This window comes from Schistocerca nitens, chromosome 1, assembly GCF_023898315.1.
Source record: "Schistocerca nitens isolate TAMUIC-IGC-003100 chromosome 1, iqSchNite1.1, whole genome shotgun sequence".
NCBI classification, from domain to species: Eukaryota; Metazoa; Arthropoda; class Insecta; order Orthoptera; family Acrididae; genus Schistocerca; species Schistocerca nitens.
Window position 1 is genome coordinate 1,139,772,339 of NC_064614.1, and position 20,853 is coordinate 1,139,793,191.

The 20,853-nt window shown below is 41.6% G+C and overlaps 1 protein-coding gene across 1 annotated transcript in view; it reads left to right on the top strand.

The window, feature by feature from the left end:
• LOC126232606 (trithorax group protein osa-like) overlaps positions 1-20,853 on the top strand; it is a gene marked incomplete at its 5' end in the record, with an annotated part of 313,958 nt that overhangs the window by 60,122 nt on the left and 232,983 nt on the right. The window contains 2 exons of the mRNA XM_049942808.1: positions 77-117; positions 654-833. Of these exons, the coding sequence (XP_049798765.1) occupies positions 77-117; positions 654-833 (221 nt within the window). The remainder of the gene's footprint in view (positions 1-76; positions 118-653; positions 834-20,853) is intronic.

Sequence of the window (20,853 nt, forward strand, 5' to 3'; positions counted from 1 at the left end):
AGTTTGTGGAAAACAAAGAAAGTTTACATTCAGTCGTTCACTTTTTACGTAAAGACGTACTCTCTCTTACATGCAGCTTATCCGGATGCCCAAGAAAAGACAAGGTGACACCTGAAAGTAAGTGTCCTCTACCTATGTAATCGCTTGTTTATCGCTTCCCTTGGTTTTCTTTGCGGGGTAGAGAGCTAGCTTATATTTTATTCATTCGTTCGCTTTCAGTAGTGACTTAGCCAGAAACCACTTTGTTTTGCTTCTCGTGTGGGCATGCAATAGAATCTGAAGGTCAGGTTGAGTATATACACCTTTACGTTGTTACACAGAAACGTGATTGTTTTGAAAGTACTCCCGTTTCTCCCCTTTCACCCATAAAACATCTGTGAGTAATGTCTTCCCCCCTCGCACCACGCGCACGACTCGTATTCAACTAATATGGAAATAAAATGTGTTTTTCGAACTTTCCCTTCGAGTTTTCACTTTCAAACTTGCGCCGTTACGAGCGCCAAGTTTGCTGCAATCAATAGACTGCTACTGTCGTTATTTTCTTTATGGTTTTACTCTCTACCCGCCCTTCTTTTTCTGTTTCTCTTTTCTTTCGCCGGTTATAAAGGTCGACTGTATACTCAAGCGGGCCTCCTTGTGATTCTGTTGTATAGTCCTGGCGATGCATGAGACAATTCTGAAATGCCCCACCCCCGGTTGCAATGGGCGGGGCCATGTTAGCTCCAACCGGAACACCCACCGCAGCCTGTCGGGCTGCCCGCTGGCCGCCGCCTCCCGGCTGGCGGCGCGCCTCAGCCGCAAGCAGCAGCAGCTCCACCAGCGCCTGCCCCCAGGTGAGTCTGCGGCCCCGCCTTTGGTAGCATCGGGGGTCGACTACGGCGGTCGCAAGTCTTGAGTTCGCTGCGTGAAACGGGACCGCAACTCACGTGACTCGATAAACACGTAAATAATGCTATAGCTCAAAGCTTAGTGCAAACTAGACCAGGGGTCTCCAAACTTTTTAGTCCGCGGGCCACATTGACTCCTCCACGAAGTCATAAGGGCCAAGATCTACCTAGTGGGATTAAAGCACCCTAGCACTCCATCATCACCGTAATGTAAGGCTAAAGGAAAGATGAAATCGCAAAAATCTAAGGATGTGGGAATAGCAAGTACTGAAACGAACTACGATTTTTATTTAATTACATAATTTTTATTGGTGGACGTACCTGACCGAAATTCTGGCGTATTTTATTCTGACGAATTTCACCGACAAAAAAGTATGGCACTGCACATTCGACACGAAAGCGTCCTGCAAAGTTAACGAAATCTCAAAATCGTTGTTAGCAACACTATTACTGCAAGACGTATTTTACAAGGTAATCAAAAGAAAGTGAAACCTCGTTTAAGAAGCATCTTCCATAATGACATCTACATCTACATATAGTCACCGAAGTGGCATCCATTTGAAAGACTTGCACCAGACCCGTGAGTAGAATAAAATGCAAAGAATTTTTTTACTTAAAATATTTTCGCCAAACTAGTCTGTTAACCGTTCTTTTTTTTCCACTATCGCACGGAGAACGGTCTGTCTGTTCTTTGTGGATAGCCACAAGTTTAACCATGACCTTCCGCTTTGTAAAGATAGAGCTCCGACAATGTCGCGGTGTACTGGTCGCGATAGGCCTCGAAACTCAATTGTTGGCAGTATAGGTACCACCTCAAATATTTGGCGGGCCGGATACCGGGGATGTCCGGCCAGCTAACGCGGGCCGGTTTGTAGGCCCTCGCGGGCCGGTTTCGGCCCGCGGGTCGTAGTTTGGAGACCCCTGAACTAGACTCCATAGCTGCTCCAATTAGAGGTGGAAGCGTGAACAAATTCTGGTGCTGCATAAAAGTGAATTTACTAATGTTACTAATTTCTTGTTGGGTTTACATTCCCCTGCAATAAGATCTCAAAATACATTAACGAGATCTTAAATAAAGAACTAACGCTCTCCAGAGGTATGTCTTTGATGTGACACGGCACTTTGTCAAACAAGTGTTACGGCTTGGGGGTATATACGACCTGCAACCTTTTTAGAGACAATGTGTCATCAATTTCTTCTTTTTCTCCTAGCAATGAAAGCGCAACAACACCTCTTCTTGTGGAATATAACCGTATCAAAAAAATGTTCAAATGTGTGTGAAATCTTATGGGACTTAACTGCTAAGGTCATCAGTCCCTAAGCTTACACACTACTTAACCTAAATTATCCTACGGACAAACACACACACCCATGCCCGAGGGAGGACTCGAACCTCCGCCGGGACCAGTCGCACAGTCCATGACTGCAGCGTCCTAAACCGCTCAGCTAATCCCGCGTGGCATAACCGTATCAGACAGCTCTTTTTTTGCGGTAAAAACTAGAGAATCATTTTGCCTGCGGAACTAGATACGATACAGTAATCGTCTTCGAGTATAGGATGGAACTTTACAAATAAACGAGAATGTTACACACTGAACGACATTAGAAACTGACACCCTTTTACGCGAAAACCTAGATTTGATTATTATACTGCGATATTTGCGTGATTATAATTCTATTTCGATCAGCATTCAGTTCAAAGAGTAGACCTTTATCGGTATTTTATAGACAGTAGTTCCGAATACGGATGTAGCCAAGTGAACGAAGGTACAGCGCAGTGAATATCTAGATTATTCTAGCGCTTGAAATTTGACCAAAAATTCTAAAAATTGAAATAGGAACGGCATCAGATCATTTACTACACGCAAATTCCGTGAGGGGGTCTTTAGGAGAAAGAAACACTACATCAGTTCAGGCTAGTAACATGTTAGCGAAGGTAAAGGTAAGAACAGCACAGTCATCAGAAGCCTATCAACGGATGAAGCAGCCGATGAGGAGAGGATGGAGGAGTAAGGAAACGGATGAATATCGAAGACATACACCTTCTCATTTTCAATTCCACATCTTCATTGTCTATTGTTACCGTTTGTACTTCATTAGCTTTCAGCTTACAATTTTTGCTTCTTCGGTGAAGACGTAATTGAAAGTGCGAACGGTTTTATTCCAAGACTTGTGACTCAGTTAAGATTAACTCCCTTTTCCTAAAGGAAGAATTAATCTGGGTGTTAATGTACTTCTCCCAGACTTAAACAGGAAGAGACAAAGCACAATGCGTGATAACTTACTCCTCTCAGCTCGACTAGTACCTAGTATTGTATAGAGAGAGCTTGTTCGTATGGACAAAGTACTGACACTCTGAGCTGTCTTGTCTTCGCCGCTAGCTGACATACAGTTACGTTCTTTTTTTGAGTAACTTCCGTTGAGGGTCTTCTATGCTAATTTATATGCCTCGTTCAGAAACTGAAATCGCCACCTTACGCAATACGACATTTCATTTGCATCTGCTGTCGTAAAAAGACTGCTGAAACGGTGTTGGGAAGGAGAAAACGAAGAAAACGTCAACCTTCATTACGTTGTGCCTCAGTAGGGAGCAGATAAAGCTCAGTCTTGAACATCCCCGATGCGACCAATTGTGCCCTAATCCATATTCGTTTTACATTTGTGTTATTAATTATGTAGCTATACAACTGTTTTTTTCCTGTAGTCTATTATTATTATTATTATTATTATTATTATTAATCTTATTTTAACAGCAGCATGTCAACGTAGTACTACCAGTCTTTGGCTTTCAAATCCTGTGGCTACTTGTTAATAATTTAAGTTCCATCAAATATCGTCAGAACAACTGTGCTGTGACATGATGAAACTGCGTAAAATTACTTTTGGATGGATTTTATACTATGGGTCCATCAAATTTCTTTACGACTCGTCAAACCACATTTAACTTAATCGATAGCTTCGTGCTAATAAGGTGCCTCCTTAAACTGTTCCCCTTCAAAAATTAAGAAAGATAAAAAATACAGCACGTCGTAGACTCCAACTTCATAGATCGAATTGTCAGTTGAGGTCTGTGACCTAAAGAGTCGTAGAAAATTAGCACTATATTAAGCTCTTTTCTGAAAACCTGGGACAAGGTCAGTACATGTGACTGGAGATCATATCAGAATCCCCAAAGTAGAATTATGATGCTGTCCCATAAAATCAATCTAGAGCGAATACAACAATGAAGTTCATAACGACTATCTCTCCTTACGCCAGAATGTGAACAGTTAATATACATATAATGTGCTAAGCCCCTCCATGAATCATGGACCTTGCCGTTGGTTGCTAGGCTTGAGTGCCTCAGCGATACAGATAGCCGTACCGTAGGTGCAACCACAACAGGGGGATATCTATTAAGAGGCCAGACAAACGTGTGGTTCCTGAAGAGGGGCAGCAGCCTTTTCAGTAGTTGCAGGAGCAACAGTCTGGACGATTGACTGATCTGACCTTGTAACATTAACCAAAACTGCCTTGCTGTGCTTGTACTGCGAACGGCTGAAAGCAATGGGAAACTACAGTCGTAATTTTTCCCGGGGGCATGCAGCTTTACTGTATGGTTAAATGATGATGGCGTCCTCTTGGGGAAAATATTCCTGAGGTAAAATAGTCCCCCATTCGGATCTCCGGGCGGGGACTACTCAGAAGGACGTCGTTATCAGGAGAAAGAAAACTGGCGTTCTACGGATCGGAGTGTGGAATGTCAGATCCCTTAATCGGGCAGGTAGGTTAGAAATTTTAAAAAGGGAAATGGATAGGTTAAAGTTAGATACAGTGGGAATTAGTGAAGTTCGGTGGAAGGAGGAACAAGACTTCTGGTCAGGTGGATACAGGGTTATAAATATAAAATCAAATAGGGGTAATGCAGGAGCAGGCTGAAAAATGAATTTAAAAAATAGGAGTGCGGGTAAGCTACTACAAACAGCATAGTGAACGCATTATTGTAGCCAAGATAGACACGAAGCCCACGCCTACCACAGTAGTACAAGTTTATATGTCAACTAGCTCCGCAGATGATGAAGAGATTGATGAAATGTATGATGAGATAAAAGAAATTATTGAGATAGTGAAGGGAGACGCAAATTTAATAGTCATGGGTGACTGGAACTCGACAGTAGGAAAAGGAAGACAAGGAGAAGTTGGAGGCGAATATGAAATGGGGGTACGGAATGAAAGAGGAAGCCGCCTGGTTGTGTTCACCACAGAGCATAACTTAATCATAGATAACACTTGGTTCAAGAATCATTAAAAAGTTTATATACGTGGAATAGGCCTGGAGCCACTGAAAGGTTTCAGTTAGATTATGTAATGGTAAGACAGAGATTTACGAACCAGGTTTTAAATTGTAAGACTTTCCAGGGGCATACGTAGACTCTGATCACAATCTATTTGGTTATAAACTGTAGATTAAAACTGAAGAAACTGCAAAAAGGTGGGAATTTAAGAAGATGGGACCTGCATAAATTGGAAGAACCAGAGGTTGTAGAGAGTTTCAGAGAAAGCATTAGGGAATGATTGACAAGAACGGGGAAAGAAATACAGTAGTAGAAGAATGGGTAACTCTTAGAGACCAAACAGTGAAGGCAGAAAAGGGTCAAGCAGGTAAAAAGAAGAGGGCTAGTGGAAATCCTTGGGTAACAGAAGAAATATTGAATTTAACTGATGAAAGGAGAAAATATAAAAATGCAGTAAATGAAACAGGCAAAAAGGAATACCAACGTCTCAAAATTGAGATCGACAGGAAGTGCAAAATGGCTAAGCATGGATGGCTAGAGCACAAATGTAAGGATGTGGAGGCATATATCACTAGGGGTAAGACAGATACCGCCTACAGGAAAATTAAAGAGGCCTTTGGAGAAAGGAGAACCACTTGTATGAATATCAAGAGCTCAGATGGAAAACCAGTTCTAAGCAAAGAAAGGAAAGCAGAAAGGTCGAACGAGTATATAGAGGGTCTATGCAAGGGCGATGTACTTGAGGACAATATTATGGAAATGGAAGAGGACATAGATGAAAATGAAATGGGAGATATGATATGCGTGAAGGGTTTGACAGAGCACTGAAAGAAGTAAGTCGAAACAAGGCCCCGGGAGTAGACAACATTCCATTAGAACTACTGGCAGCTTTGGGAGAGCCAGCCCAGACAAAACTCTACCATCTGGTGAGCAAGATGTATGAGACAGCCGAAATACCATCAGACTTCAAGAATAATATAATAATTCCAATCACAAAGAAAGTAGGTGTTGACAGATGTGAAAATTACCGAACTATCAGTTTAATAAGTCACGGCTGCAAAATACTAACGCGAATTCTTTACAGACGAATGGAAAAACTATTAGAAGCTGACATCGAGCAAGATCAGTTTGGATTCCGTAGAAATGTTGGAACACGTGAGGCAATACTGACCCTACGACATCTTAGAAGATAGATTACGGAAAGGCAAACACGTTTCTAGTATTTGTAGACTTAGAGAAAAATTTTGACAGTGATGACTGGAATACTCTCTTTCAAATTCTGAAGGTGGCAGGGGTCAAATACAGAGAGCGAAAGGCTATTTACAATTCGTACAGGAACCAGATGGCAGTTATAAGAGTCGAGGGGCATCAAAGGGAAACAGTGGTTTGGCAAGGGAGTAAGACAGAGTTGTAGCCTACCCCCGATGTTATTCAATCTGTATACTGAGCAAGCAGTAAAGGAAACAAAAGAAAAATTCGGAGTAGGAATTAACATCCATGGAGAAGAAATAAAAACTTTGAGGTTCGACGATGACATTGTAATTCTGTCAGAGACAGCAAAGGACCTGGAAGAGCACTTTGAACGGAATGGACAGTGTCTTCAAAGGAGAGTATAAGATGAACATCAACAAAAGCAAAACGAGGATAATGGAACGTAGTCGAATAAAATCTGGTGATGCTGAGGGAATTAGATTAGTAAATGAGACCCTTAAAGAAGTAGATGAGTTTTGCTATTTGGGAACCAAAATAACTGATGATGGTCGAAGTAGAGAGGATATAAAATGTAGATTGGCAATGGCAAGGAATGCGTTTCTGAAGAAGAGAAATTTCTTAACAGCGAGTATAGATTTAAGTGTCAGGAAGTCGTTTTTGAAAGTATTTTTATGGAGTGTAGCCATGTATGAAAGTGGAACATGCACAATAACTAGTTTAGACAAGAAGAGAATAGAAGCTTTCGAAATGTGGTGCTACAGAAGAATGCTGAAGATTAGATAGGTAGATCATGTAACTAATGAGGAGGTGTTGAATAGAATTGGAAAGAAGAGGATTTTGTGGCACAACATGAAGAAGGGATCGGTTGGTAGGACATGTTCTGAGGCATCAAGGGATCACCAGTTTAGTATTGGAGGGCAGCGTGGAGGGTAATACTCGTAGAGGGAGACCAAGTGATGAATCCACTAAGCAGATTCAGAAGTATGTAGGTTGCAGAAGGTACTGGGAGATGAAGAAGCTTGCACAGGATAGAGTAGCAAGGAGAGCTACATCAAACCAGTCTCTGGACTGAGGACCACAACAACAACAACAACAATGTGCTAAGCGGGAATGAGGTAATGCAGACTACTGCTAAGCAATTCATGATGCGAACAGTTGTGTTATTTAATGAAAAAAAGACAGGAAAACCTCATCAAATAAAAGGTCAAGTTACTCAATCAACAGAGTGAGAATGTAGAAATGTAAATAATGAAGAACTGGTACGCGTATGAAACAGCACTTTTTAAATTTTTCTTTACTCGTTTGTACCATGAAATCAACCTAGATGAATTAACGGGACATAGTGACTCTAAGGACTGCACCATTATGCTCGATTCTCCACATATAAACTGCTAGAGTCCTGCCACCGAAAAGAAAACATCCGACTGTGTTAACGTTCTAACTGTATTCAGTTTTTCTAAATATACAGGTATGAACGAAAATTTAAGAACAAATAAAACAGTTTTATGATTATTTGTAAAAGTTGAAAAAGAACTGGAATAATATGGTCTACGATTAAAGACGCAGTCTTATACCAAATCGGAACTACTTTTTAATAAGATTGTCGTCTAGCTAATAAGATGTAACACTAGAAATCCTCATTCTAAGCGACACCATTGTTCCGGCGTTTCATAGTAATTTGACCTGTTCATTCCCCTATGCTTATGGCACGCTGATTGTTGCGATTGCCAGGACAATGAATATGATGCGCAAAAACAGTATTTGTAATAAATACAGCATGTGAAATAAAAAAATGATAAATCTTTGTACAAGGTTATAACTAGAATTCGCTTAGAAAATCGAAAAAAAAAAACGAATATGGGAAATATTATCCACACATTTTGTTATGAAGGCAGAGGCTTTGAAATAACTGTAACTCACACAAGTGTCATCAAACGAATAATGATGTTTATTAACGTACACCGCAAACTCAACAGAATTCCTGAAAAATGATAAATGTAGTATCGCCAGTAGCTTGCCTGCTGCCTTTTTTTTTAAGTATGTATGAGATCCAATAATACAAGAATGGTGCCACATCAATTGCAGCGCTTTGTCTAAAATTGGTTTGCGCTATGTGCAATTCGATAGATATTTTAACGTTGTCAAGCAAATACATCAGGAAGAAGAACATCAGTGTGACTACGAAAAGTAACGCCGATTACGAAGCACCTTTTCGTAACAGCTCAGAACGTTAATGATGTGGAAACAAAAAGAAAGGCAGCGTCTCAGCTTACTGACATTTGTGCTGTTTCTGCATTAATTTTATCTCCTGCGTCCGCAGAAATGTGTTTCAAGTAGCAATTAATTACCAGACGCGTCTATCTGCTGGAAACTTGCTAATCTGCGGTGCGATCCCGCGGAAGCCAACGAAGGCTTCGCCTTTTAACCAGCTCATGACTCTTCTACATTAAGGGTATCACTTTGAACACAGCTAAAATTAGAGTATGTCAGCAGCAGAACATTAATATGTCAGGGGTGTTATTTAATCTTGCACCTACAATCTTTTGTCATTAGAATGGCAGAGAAAGTTATCTTTTCTTATTGGCTTGAATAGCGACTGTCGTTCCTCAATTTTTTTGTATTCTATAATACAACGATTCTCATTCTTATGTTCTAATTAATAATTTTCTGAAACTGATAACCTCTCAGGTTTCCTAACACACAGACAACGTACGATGATTTACCACAAAGCGCTTTTCACGTGACAGGAGGAGGAACAGGTATCGAGTACAACTTGAATAAAAATATCTTTCAGACTGACAGCTTATAGCGAAAAGGGCGAGCTGTGTTGCCTGCGTGTAGGAAACCATGCTTTTTTACAAGATCCTGTTCGTATCTACAAAACAGGTAATACAGCGAGCACGTGGCGCTTGAGAACAAACTATGATTCACTGGAGGTTGTCCACTTCCGCTCTACATGATGAAACGTCCATTCAGTTTAGACGCAGTATAGTCCCCAACATCTGCAATGTTATATAGTGATCCTGATGGAATGTACACATAACATTGGTTGGTTTTCTTTAAGTAATGACATGGTCACACACCATGAAGAACTTTACCCGGTACGGAAGAGATCTTCTGGTGTATCTCGGACATAGAAACTAGCAATAGAACAATCAGTAGAGAGATGAGAAACTCTACTGGGGCTGATGTCCAGAAGCCACTTTAAGGAACGAATGGGAAAGATGTCACTTGTAGTGGTGCAAATACCCACAAATTCCACCATGAAGAAGGAGACGGTCTTCTGGGTTAATGAGTCATGGTACACGATGTGTCACTCGGATGAGAATGCGTGAGGCTGGAAAATGCCTCTTGAAGATGTGAGTGAATTCTGACAAGAGACATTCTCACCATCTGGGACTATATTTCCTTATTTCGATTCAGATGGATGGAAAATCGACTACAGGTGTTTATAAAACATTTTGGACAACAAAATACTTACCTCATTGTTGCTTCAGTTTATAACAGAAACATTTCTATATAAACATCATCATGTTCCTGCTTGTATTTGCATATGAACTTCACGAGCCACGCACAGTTAGATGAAGGGTACACACTGTACTGGAGTCCGCCCCCGGTGGCTGAGTGGTCAGCGCGACAGAATGTCAATCCTAAGGGGCCTAGGTTCGATTCCCGGCTGGGTCGGAGGTTTTCTGGGTGTTGTGTTGTCCTAATCATCATCATTTCATCCCCGTCGAAGTGACGTCAAACCGAAAGACTTGCACCCGACGAACGATCTTCCCGACGGGAGGCCCTAGTCACACGAAATTTAGATTTACTGTACTGGAAAATGACGAAGTACTGCAACATGTCTCAGAAAATTAGTTACATAGCGCGGACTGGCCTGTCGGAAACTGTAGTCAGTACCCGCAGTGTATCCTTAGAGTGAATAAGACTGTTGGTTACGTGTCAGAACAGTTCCGCAGAAAAATCAGGTATGCTTAAGAATAAATTTAACCAGTTTCGATATTAGAATACATTAGCTAACTGGAAACCCTTTCCTGCATACTAAACCTTGTGATAGAAAAAACAAGCTATTCCTCGCGCTATTAATTAAGCGCTGCTATCTTCGAAACACTCAGCAGTAAGAGTCCGAAAGATTTCGTAACGTAGAATGTTGACGGTTTCAGTCGCATTCTGTCGGCTAATAAGGCCAAACGATCATTTCATTTTATTTCTGGAAGCGGAACGGCAGCGGTAACGTCCATTCGACATGATGATTTTTCAACTTGCTGCTGTACCTGCGTCACACTGCATTATGCAACACTAGAGCTAAAAATGTAACAACGAGCTTCCGTCCTATATTCTTTAGACCGGTGGAAGAAAACATGGTATCTCACACGGAGAAGTATCTTCAACTAAATTTGGATGCTAATGGTTTCAAACCCTGGGGCTTTCAGTATGAAAATATTTATCAAATTATGTAACTTGAATAACCATTTACATATCCTATTATAATTCTAATCAGTAAACACCCCTATATCCTTAGTGTACTGTTAAATAAGGAGAGAAAACTGACCACTACAGAAAACACAAAGTACTTATAAACACCTAAGAAAATTACTCCCCCACGAACCGCCAAAGACAACCGTATGCTTGTCCATCGTGTGCAAACCATGCTTTGACTTCTAGCCAAGGATCTTTCTCAGTCACCTCTTTGTTCTCCGATTTGTGTGTGTGTTCTCAATTGCTGTGCGTGCGCGAGCGCGTGTGTGTCTTTGTGTGTGTTGTAGTTCGATCTAAAGAGAGATCATTACAAATCGGGCACCAACCATCCTGTTTCATTAGTCTGGTGGAAGCAGCAACACTTGGATTTACGGAAGCCTGTGTAGAGACTACAACATAGCTATCATTTCGGGATTTGAACCAAGAATTCCACAATTATGATTCCCTTTACAGTAATACTGTTATATATTAAGAGTATAGACGAATTATATGTCTCTTCTACTGCCTGCACATTCAGGAACTATGTAAAGTTGCTTTGAGAAATTAGTTTTAATAACTTCGTAATCAACATCATTCCAAATTTACTCAACAAAAATCACAGTTAATGTAATCTAAAACATTATAAAAAGTCAAGTTATCGGGTGTTGTAACTGTGTAAGTTTTTCGATAAAAATCATCCAGTAAGAGTACGCTTTGACCTACTTTCCATCGGAGCACGTCGAGCGACAGCTTATGAGAAAGGAGAGAGGAACTAGAGCTTAGCGCGTAAGGACTGTCAGTCTGGCATAGTTCCGTGAGTGGTTGTACATTTCGTCTTCCAGACAACAACAAAAATTAATAAGTTTTGTAAGTAACTGGAGACAGGTGTAAGATATTTGTAAAAAACATGTTTTTGCCGTCAGTTGTACATATTTAGATTTATTCTTGAGCGGTTAAGGTTATGTGTGTGTTTCACCACACCTTTAAATTTTGGTTATTTTACATACCACACTGTGTCATCGTTATATCTGGTATGTTGATATGTCTTCTATGAGAAACATGCATTTTGATTCAACAGGTTTATAATTTTTCTTCCAGTGATGATGGCCAAAATAACAGAAATCGGTCAAGAATAAATATATTTCAAACATCATCAGTGAAAGAAAAATTATAAGGCCATTGGATCAAAAATGTATGCTTCTCATAGAAGAAACATCAGCATGTCAGATATTACGATAATCCAGTGTAGTGCCTCAAATAACCATAATTTAACAATGTCGCGAAACATACAGATAACCTAAACCGGTCAAAAACAAATTCAAATATATACAGCTGATGTTGATAAAATATTTTCCCTTAAACAACAAAAAAGTCAAGTTTTTACTTCATCTTCAAGTACACGATATACGAATGTTTCACACACAAAAGAATGTACAACGAAAGTTACACGACACACTGATACATCAGCGTGATGAGCAAAACGTAATTTTTTTTGGACTTTCTGTACATACAATTAATAAAATGTTCGGGGCTATTATGTCGTGCACGAACGGATTTCACCTTAAAACCGAACGTTTCGTCCCATTCTGCGGAGGCATAATAACCCGGAACATTTCATTAATTTTGACATTTCTGGTTGCGAAAGTTTACATTTTACAATTTCTGTACATACACATGAACGGTGCATTTCATTATCTGGTGTATACTGCGTTCTAATGAGGTACTTAAACAGCAAAGACTGTACCATGTGAAACGTAAAGGTGGGTATAAATCGATTAACAACTGACGCTTAGCTTTGTTATGAGATACATTTCCCTTTCTACACGCGTCTCACAGAACCTTACGGACATAAACCGGGCAAATAATCAATGTGCCGGTGTCACTCATAAAATATTTTGAGTTTTGCCCTATTGCAAACACATCGCCAGTGACGCCGCTGTCGCTTCTGGGTATCACAGCTACGACTCCCATGATTTCTTCTATAAAACCGTCTATCTACACGTTGGAGTCACTTAGTAGGGTTTCTTATGAATGAAGGGCAACTCTCCAGCCCAACGTGGACATCAAGCAGATTTATTGCTGAAGATGTGGGTAGTTCCCCGTTGTTTTATGGATTTTGGATTATGGCCCAATTCTAGTTAATCTCTGCCACCTAACTGGTCATTGTGCGCCATGATGCACTTCTTACTGATCATGGAACGACTGTGTTGTAAAAAATATTCACGATAATGCCTGATTTTTCGCACCAGATCTACAGGTCTTGAACTACGTGGACCTTTAAAAACAGGTACCGAGTCGTTTCACGGACTCGTAGTTACTCTTACGCATAATAAATACATGTTCACACCTGACCTTTTAACATGGTGGCAGAAAATTAAACGAGTTTCATTTGTTTACAAACAATCCAAACAACTTTTATTTTTTATTAAACCCAAGTATCCAATGCCCTAATGCTTAAAGTACGCACAACTGCCAATACCAGTATTACTTAGTTGTTCTCTCTGTGGGTTAAGTTTTGTATTTTGGTGAAAAGTGACTTGCAGTTTTATATTAAACTTGATGCAAACCTTCCAAGTTCTGACGTTTGTAGCACGTTTTTAGAAAGGTGTATCGATGCTGTGGTGGTCGCTTAGTAGAACAATGCATCGATTTATATCTATAACAGCATTGTTAAGAACACAAAATAAGTGTAAAGGCGTAGAACATACATTTCTGACCATATCTTGAGTATTATGTATTGCAATAACCAAAACGAAATGCTATTTGTTCAGATGCTTGTGTTCGACAGTAAACGTATTGACCCAGGTCAGATAAACCAACGTTCCATGGATGTGATGTACACCGCTGACAGCTCTAACTAATCATCTTTGGCACCCGTGCAATAAACCAACATCGAACATACGAGATATTTGTCGATGGTAATTCATTTACAGTCACTAATAACGGTGTATCTGGTCTTTCGTATTGGTTTAACGGAAAAGAAATGAAGTTCTTACGTCATACTTTTTAAAATACGAAGTAAGTTATTACTTGAGAAAATGATTAAATCTACTAGAGCTTCAATACAGCCAAGTAATGTAGGGTAACTTAATTGGCTTACCTGTAACGTTCTGAACCTCTAGTTCACGTGCTATTTCATTTACTGTTTAAAGGAAGAAAGAAGAAATACTAGGGTTTAGCGGCCTGTGGACGACATGGACATTAGAGCCGGGGCACAAGTTTGCATTGTTAGGGAACTGGGGAAGGAAACCGACCGTGTCTTTTTCATAGGAACCATCCTAATTTTTACATTGTGCGATTGAGAGGAAACACGGAAAACTTAAATTTGTGTGGCCGCACGGTATATCTAACTAGCATAATCCGGTTGCGAGTCGAGTGTGCCAATCACTCCACCACTTCATTCGTTTTATAATACAACCAGAACTGTTATAAACTTTTCCTACAACCCTGAAAATTTTGTAAACATACCACAGCAAAGCATTTTCCTACAATACTGTATGTCTTAACCATTCATCGGAAGCCAGTCAAAAATTAAGAGTAACATTTATCTTCACTGACAGTCATGCATGTCTTCCATCGCTTTATTATGAAATAAGGTATGAAGGAAAAATTATTGGACATAACAGTCCGAATATTTTGCACGAAGGTGAGAGTGGTTAAATTTTAAGTTACCGTATATCCTTAAATCTTCTTTTCACCGTAATATACATGTAGAACACTCACTCTTAACAGGTCTATCCGCCTGTACTAATGAGAAATTCGGTGTAAATAGCAGTTAATAATAGTAGTAAATAATAGTTATCGGTTCCCAGCTGCTGCGCAAACGAAAATCCTTCCCACACCCCACGCCGTACCCTTCTACTGCCATCATCAGTATCCTAGGCCACTCACATAATACCTTTGTCGATTTAAGCACTCGCAAACACCGCCCGAAAGAACAACATTTGCCGTTTTATTGCCGGACGGATGGATCCTAAATCTTCCCCTAACGGCCATAAACAAATAGCAGAGTTTTACGGGGCTACAAGGAATAATACACTGGAACGCCGGCCCGTCATTTAATAATCTGCATTACGCAGAGTGCCTGCATCAAAGAACCGTACGATCGTACGGGGACCAATAAAATATTTAGTACACATTTAACTGTTAAACAACTCTAACAAATAAAGTTTTCGCATATAATGTTCGAATCTGTCGACGGAAGCTAATCCTTCTTCGGCTATAAATTCTCCGCTTAGCGTGCATCAAACAGTTTGAACTCCATTAAATGAGAAATTTTATTGCTACGAGGATCTGTCTAATCAAATAAGAATTCTTTTGCTTCGGCGCGACAAATATGCGGCAGCGTAATTTAACTTCCCAGAAGCAGTAGAGCTTAGTTTTTTTGCGTCGAAAATCTGTATTATAAGCTAATGAAATCCTTAATATGCCGGTGCTGGTCACGTCACGTATCAGCGACGGCTTGTTGTCAGTGTTGTATAGTTTCATTGCCCGAACGTTCAGATAACAAGACGGGGTTAGCTTTCCGCCATATCTGGAAAACGTGAGAAGACTTTCTTAATGCACAGACACAAGATTAGATAGTGTATTTGCAAATATGGAGTGACTAGAAGTACATACCTCACGGGAAAAGCTGTACCGTTTACTTGCAAAATTAATGCCATGTGCTTCGTTTATTATGTTATCACATACAATAAAATATCTTCCGTTGTAGGTTCATTGATATCGAGAACAGAACTAATGGGTGCAAACATGAGTATTTATAGTCGCGTAGTTGGGGAACAAGCAAGCAAGTGAATGTCCAGTTTACTCTTTGCTACAGATCTGCCAGTAAACCACAAAAATATGCTGCTGCAGCAAGCAAAGTGAGAAATTGTAGTTTGGCGTGCTAGTCTAACATTCTTACGTTTTCAGAGTAGTCTGCACTATATTCTATACAACATTTGACACTCGTTGTGTCCTCTAACAAGTATACACAGTCGTGGTCCCAAGCCTACCGAATATTTTCGGCATCAAGAATTCTTCCTTCTGGGTTATTAATTATGGTGACAATGTAAAATTACGTGACGCAATATCTGGGCTCTGACGTGGGTGCTGAACAACTTGGACTTACGAAAATCTTGACCACTGTGCTGAACCATTGATCTGATAAAATAAGGAACTTATGAATGTCCATCGTATGTATGAATGGCTTCAAAATGACTGTATGCCTACATTCAAGCAGTATTATGCGTTTTATCAACTTCCTTACTGACACCAAAACAACCACCCTTCTTCCACCATCAGATTAGGATTTTTTGAAATGCGCCCGAAGCACTGTCATCTTTAAACAGTAACTCCTTATTCTATGACTAAAATACAAAGAAATAATTTTATTTTTCAACATCCGTGATAACGCAGTTATCACAGCGAGAAACATATCTTGTGTATTTATTTTCACAAATCATCACCAAGTACTCTCACTAGAAGTGTGGCACCCCCCTTAACGTAACCATTCTCAGTAATATGAATCTCAGGTCCAATATTGTCAACTTTCGTCCCACATAAGGCACACACGTCATCTTTCTTGTTTCGCCCGTCCTGCAGCCACAGATTCTTCAGGATGGCTACGTATTATGTTAGGAAATACCCGTTACTGACTTCTAGGACTTGTAGAGGGGAGTGAGCACATACTATTTTGAGCAGAAACCCATGTCCGGAAATGTACCGTTTCCGTGCTACAGCCGTTTGAAAACATGTTTTCTCTTTAGGTACGCAGCAGGGTAGTCATAGTAAGGGGGGGGGGGGGGGGTTACGTCGGATCGGCTAATGTCATTTGACGTCTATTCTTCCTCTCTGGCCTGAGTCTCATCCGCGCATCTGTGAGTGTTAGAGCAACATGGTTGAGTACACGTTTGCAGAATACACCAGTATGATCCTTGTGAATGGCGAAGCTCACGGTAATGAAAGAGCTGCTCCTCGCCATTATCAAGATCGTTCTCCAGAACGTCCGACTCCATTGCATACCCTTTTCACCACAATTACGCACCGGCTTCGAGACAGGATACCTCCAACGTCAGCAGCCGTAACTGTGGCGATCCAAGGAGACGCGGCACACCCGGATTGGAAAGGGCCGTACTGCTCCACAGTGGAGAGATCCCGTCAACGAGTACACGAGCAGTTTCTTAGCTATCAACGAGTGGAGCTGTAAAACAAGTGATGTACTGGGTCACGCCTAATCAGTTACGTGAAAAAGTGTTTGCGTTACCAAGATGTTTTCCAATGGTTGAAGCACGGAAACGGTAGGTATCCGTTCATGAGTTCCAATTCAACATATTATCTACTCATTCCCCTCTACAAGTCCTAAAAGTCTGTAATGTAAATTTCCGAATGTCCTGTAGAAGATCGATATAAGTAGCTACCATCATCTTCTTTATCTCTCTCAGAAATTCGAAGGCAATACTATTTTTTCAAAATTACAGATATTATCTCGAACCACTACGCTATTAATATTCCCAAATAAAAAAAATCAGCTCCAAAGTTGGAGCTCACTTGCCATTCCCCTTACATTGTGGTTGCTGTATACGTTTACTTGACAACGTCAATGACAAAACTAGTGCGTAATATCGAGTTCTTGGCTACCGAAGGCGTTTCTACTGGTGTAAACGCACAGTTGCAACTAATTCACTGGAAGCTAAAAAACCGCTAAAACTTCTGTGGTCATATGAAAGAAGCAATAGCTGCGCTTCTTCGCTATCCTACCTTAGAAGCTGTCGAATTAGGGTGTCTAGATACAAATCACGTTTGATAAACCACCTTACAGCAAAAAAGTAATTTTAATTAGCAATGAAGCTATCTAACACCACTCTGAAAATTCCAGTCTTTGCCTTGTAAAAACTATTCATTTTGGCGCACTTCCTTCTCGCTTGTATGTAAATTATAAGCCAGCAAAAAATTTTTTCATAAAATAGGAGAAATAACAGTAATTTCTCCGAGTTTATTCATTTGCTATTTTAGTATTCTTCTTTAATACGTGGCAACAGTTGGATCAAAAGGAGTATATACACTTTTAATATAGAAAACATGTTTTTCATTTTGAATGTCGAGTTATTTACAACTGACAGTTTTTAAATGAGAAACAAAGGAACTACAGGCTACATGTTGGTAGAAGTATTGGACATCTGTGCACTTATTTTTTATACTATTACCGTGTTTTAAATTTCAACTTTGCATCATTATAATCGAACAACACACATTGTCCACTCTCAACACTAGAGGAGCATCCATGACGGGCTGTTTATACTCGGAGAATTGCAACAATGCAACACTTGCATATATTGTACACTCCTGGAAATTGAAATAAGAACACCGTGAATTCATTGTCCCAGGAAGGGGAAACTTTATTGACACATTCCTGGGGTCAGATACATCACATGATCACACTGACAGAACCACAGGCACATAGACACAGGCAACAGAGCATGCACAATGTCGGCACTAGTACAGTGTATATCCACCTTTCGCAGCAATGCAGGCTGCTATTCTCCCATGGAGACGATCGTAGAGATGCTGGATGTAGTCCTGTGGAACGGCTTGCCATGCCATTTCCACCTGGCGCCTCAGTTGGACCAGCGTTCGTGCTGGACGTGCAGACCGCGTGAGACGACGCTTCATCCAGTCCCAAACATGCTCAATGGGGGACAGATCCAGAGATCTTGCTGGCCAGGGTAGTTGACTTACACCTTCTAGAGCACGTTGGGTGGCACGGGATACATGCGGACGTGCATTGTCCTGTTGGAACAGCAAGTTCCCTTGCCGGTCTAGGAATGGTAGAACGATGGGTTCGATGACGGTTTGGATGTACCGTGCACTATTCAGTGTCCCCTCGACGATCACCAGTGGTGTACGGCCAGTGTAGGAGATCGCTCCCCACACCATGATGCCGGGTGTTGGCCCTGTGTGCCTCGGTCGTATGCAGTCCTGATTGTGGCGCTCACCTGCACGGCGCCAAACACGCATACGACCATCATTGGCACCAAGGCAGAAGCGACTCTCATCGCTGAAGACGACACGTCTCCATTCGTCCCTCCATTCACGCCTGTCGCGACACCACTGGAGGCGGGCTGCACGATGTTGGGGCGTGAGCGGAAGACGGCCTAACAGTGTGCGGGACCGTAGCCCAGCTTCATGGAGACGGTTGCGAATGGTCCTCGCCGATACCCCAGGAGCAACAGTGTCCCTAATTTGCTGTGAAGTGGCGGTGCAGTCCCCCACGGCACTGTGTAGGATCCTACGGTCTTGGCGTGCATCCGTGCATCGCTGCGGTCCGGTCCCAGGTCGACGGGCACGTGCACCTTCCGCCGACCACTGGCGACAACATCGATGTACTGTGGAGACCTCACGCCCCACGTGTTGAGCAATTCGGCGGTACGTCCACCCGGCCTCCCGCATGCCCACTATACGCCCTCGCTCAAAGTCCGTCAACTGCACATATGGTTCACGTCCACGCTGTCGCGGCATGCTACCAGTGTTAACGACTGCGATGGAGCTCCGTATGCCACGGCAAACTGGCTGACACTGACGGCGGCGGTGCACAAATGCTGCGCAGCTAGCGCCATTCGACAGCCAACACCGCGGTTCCTGGTGTGTCCGCTGTGCCGTGCGTGTGATCATTGCTTGTACAGCCCTCTCACAGTGTCCAGAGCAAGTATGGTGGGTCTGACACACCGGTGTCAATGTGTTCTTTTTTCCATTTCCAGGAGTGTATATTCATGACGGGTTATGGAATATGCCAACGTGTATGGCCTATAAATTTTTCTATCGCCTTCTACTACACTATTTTTCCGTATGGAGTACTCAGATATTTGAATATTCTATACTTGAGGCGATAATTAAACACTAAAACAGATTACAGTACACCACGTTTTGCTTAGATACGTTTGAAAAATCTATTAAAAGCCGCCCAAGACCGTTTCTTGTAGGAGATCCCAACAGTTAAATTGACTGATCTATCCTTGCCCAATCCGGCTCATCTTGCAGATTGCTGGTGCCAACAGTTAACGTAGAATGTACGCCATAAAAGGATGGCAATGAGATCCATGTTATGTTTATAATATTTTTATGATCTTAAGTATAAATACACTGCCTGACAAAAAAGGTGAAGGAGAAGAGGAGTGAAACTTCGTAGATGGAGAGGGTATGTAATGTTATTTCAGTGATTACAAAATAGCATCAAATTTAGTAGGAACTTCTCAATACATGTCCACTTTCAGCGTGATGTTGCAGCCCCTGGCCTGCTTGCATACATTGATTCGTTTGGGTAGCGTGTCACTAAGACACTGTATCCTCTTTTGAGGCAAGCTGGTCCACAAATGTTGTAACTGGTCCTTGATATCCTGGATATTGGCACTGAGAGAGAGGCGACGTCCGAATTGGTCCCACACATGCTCTATCGGGAACAGATCTGGGGATCTTGTTGGCCACGGGAGTACCTCAACATGAAACAAGCAGTTCATAGAGACACAATCATTGTCCTGCTGTAAAATGGCACCATGATAATGTCGAATGAGGGGTAACACATAAGACGTAGTATATCCGTGACGTACTGTTCGTAAGAGTCCCCTCAGTCTCTGCCTAACGTCATACACAATGGCTTCCCATATCATGACACGAAGAATGGTACTTCTATCCAGGTCGCCGCAGAACTCGCTGATGTTGGTCATCCAAAATCGTGCACATCCGCGACTCATCGCTGAACACAATGCGACGGCGTTCATCAGCAATCCATGCTTCCCGGTGACGGCCACACTCCAAATGCAGCCTTTTGTGTTGTTGCGGCTGCCTACGTATGGGACGCTAACTCTCGGATCTAGATGTTACTACATTCCGACCAAAGGCGGGGATGAAACATTACACTGCAGGGAGTCCATTACTTGTCCTCGAAAGGCAGGCGCAGATGTGAAGGGACATTAACGACGAGTGTGCCTGCCTCCATGTTTCCATACAGTCCAACGTCGGGTCACTGTCGCATACGAACT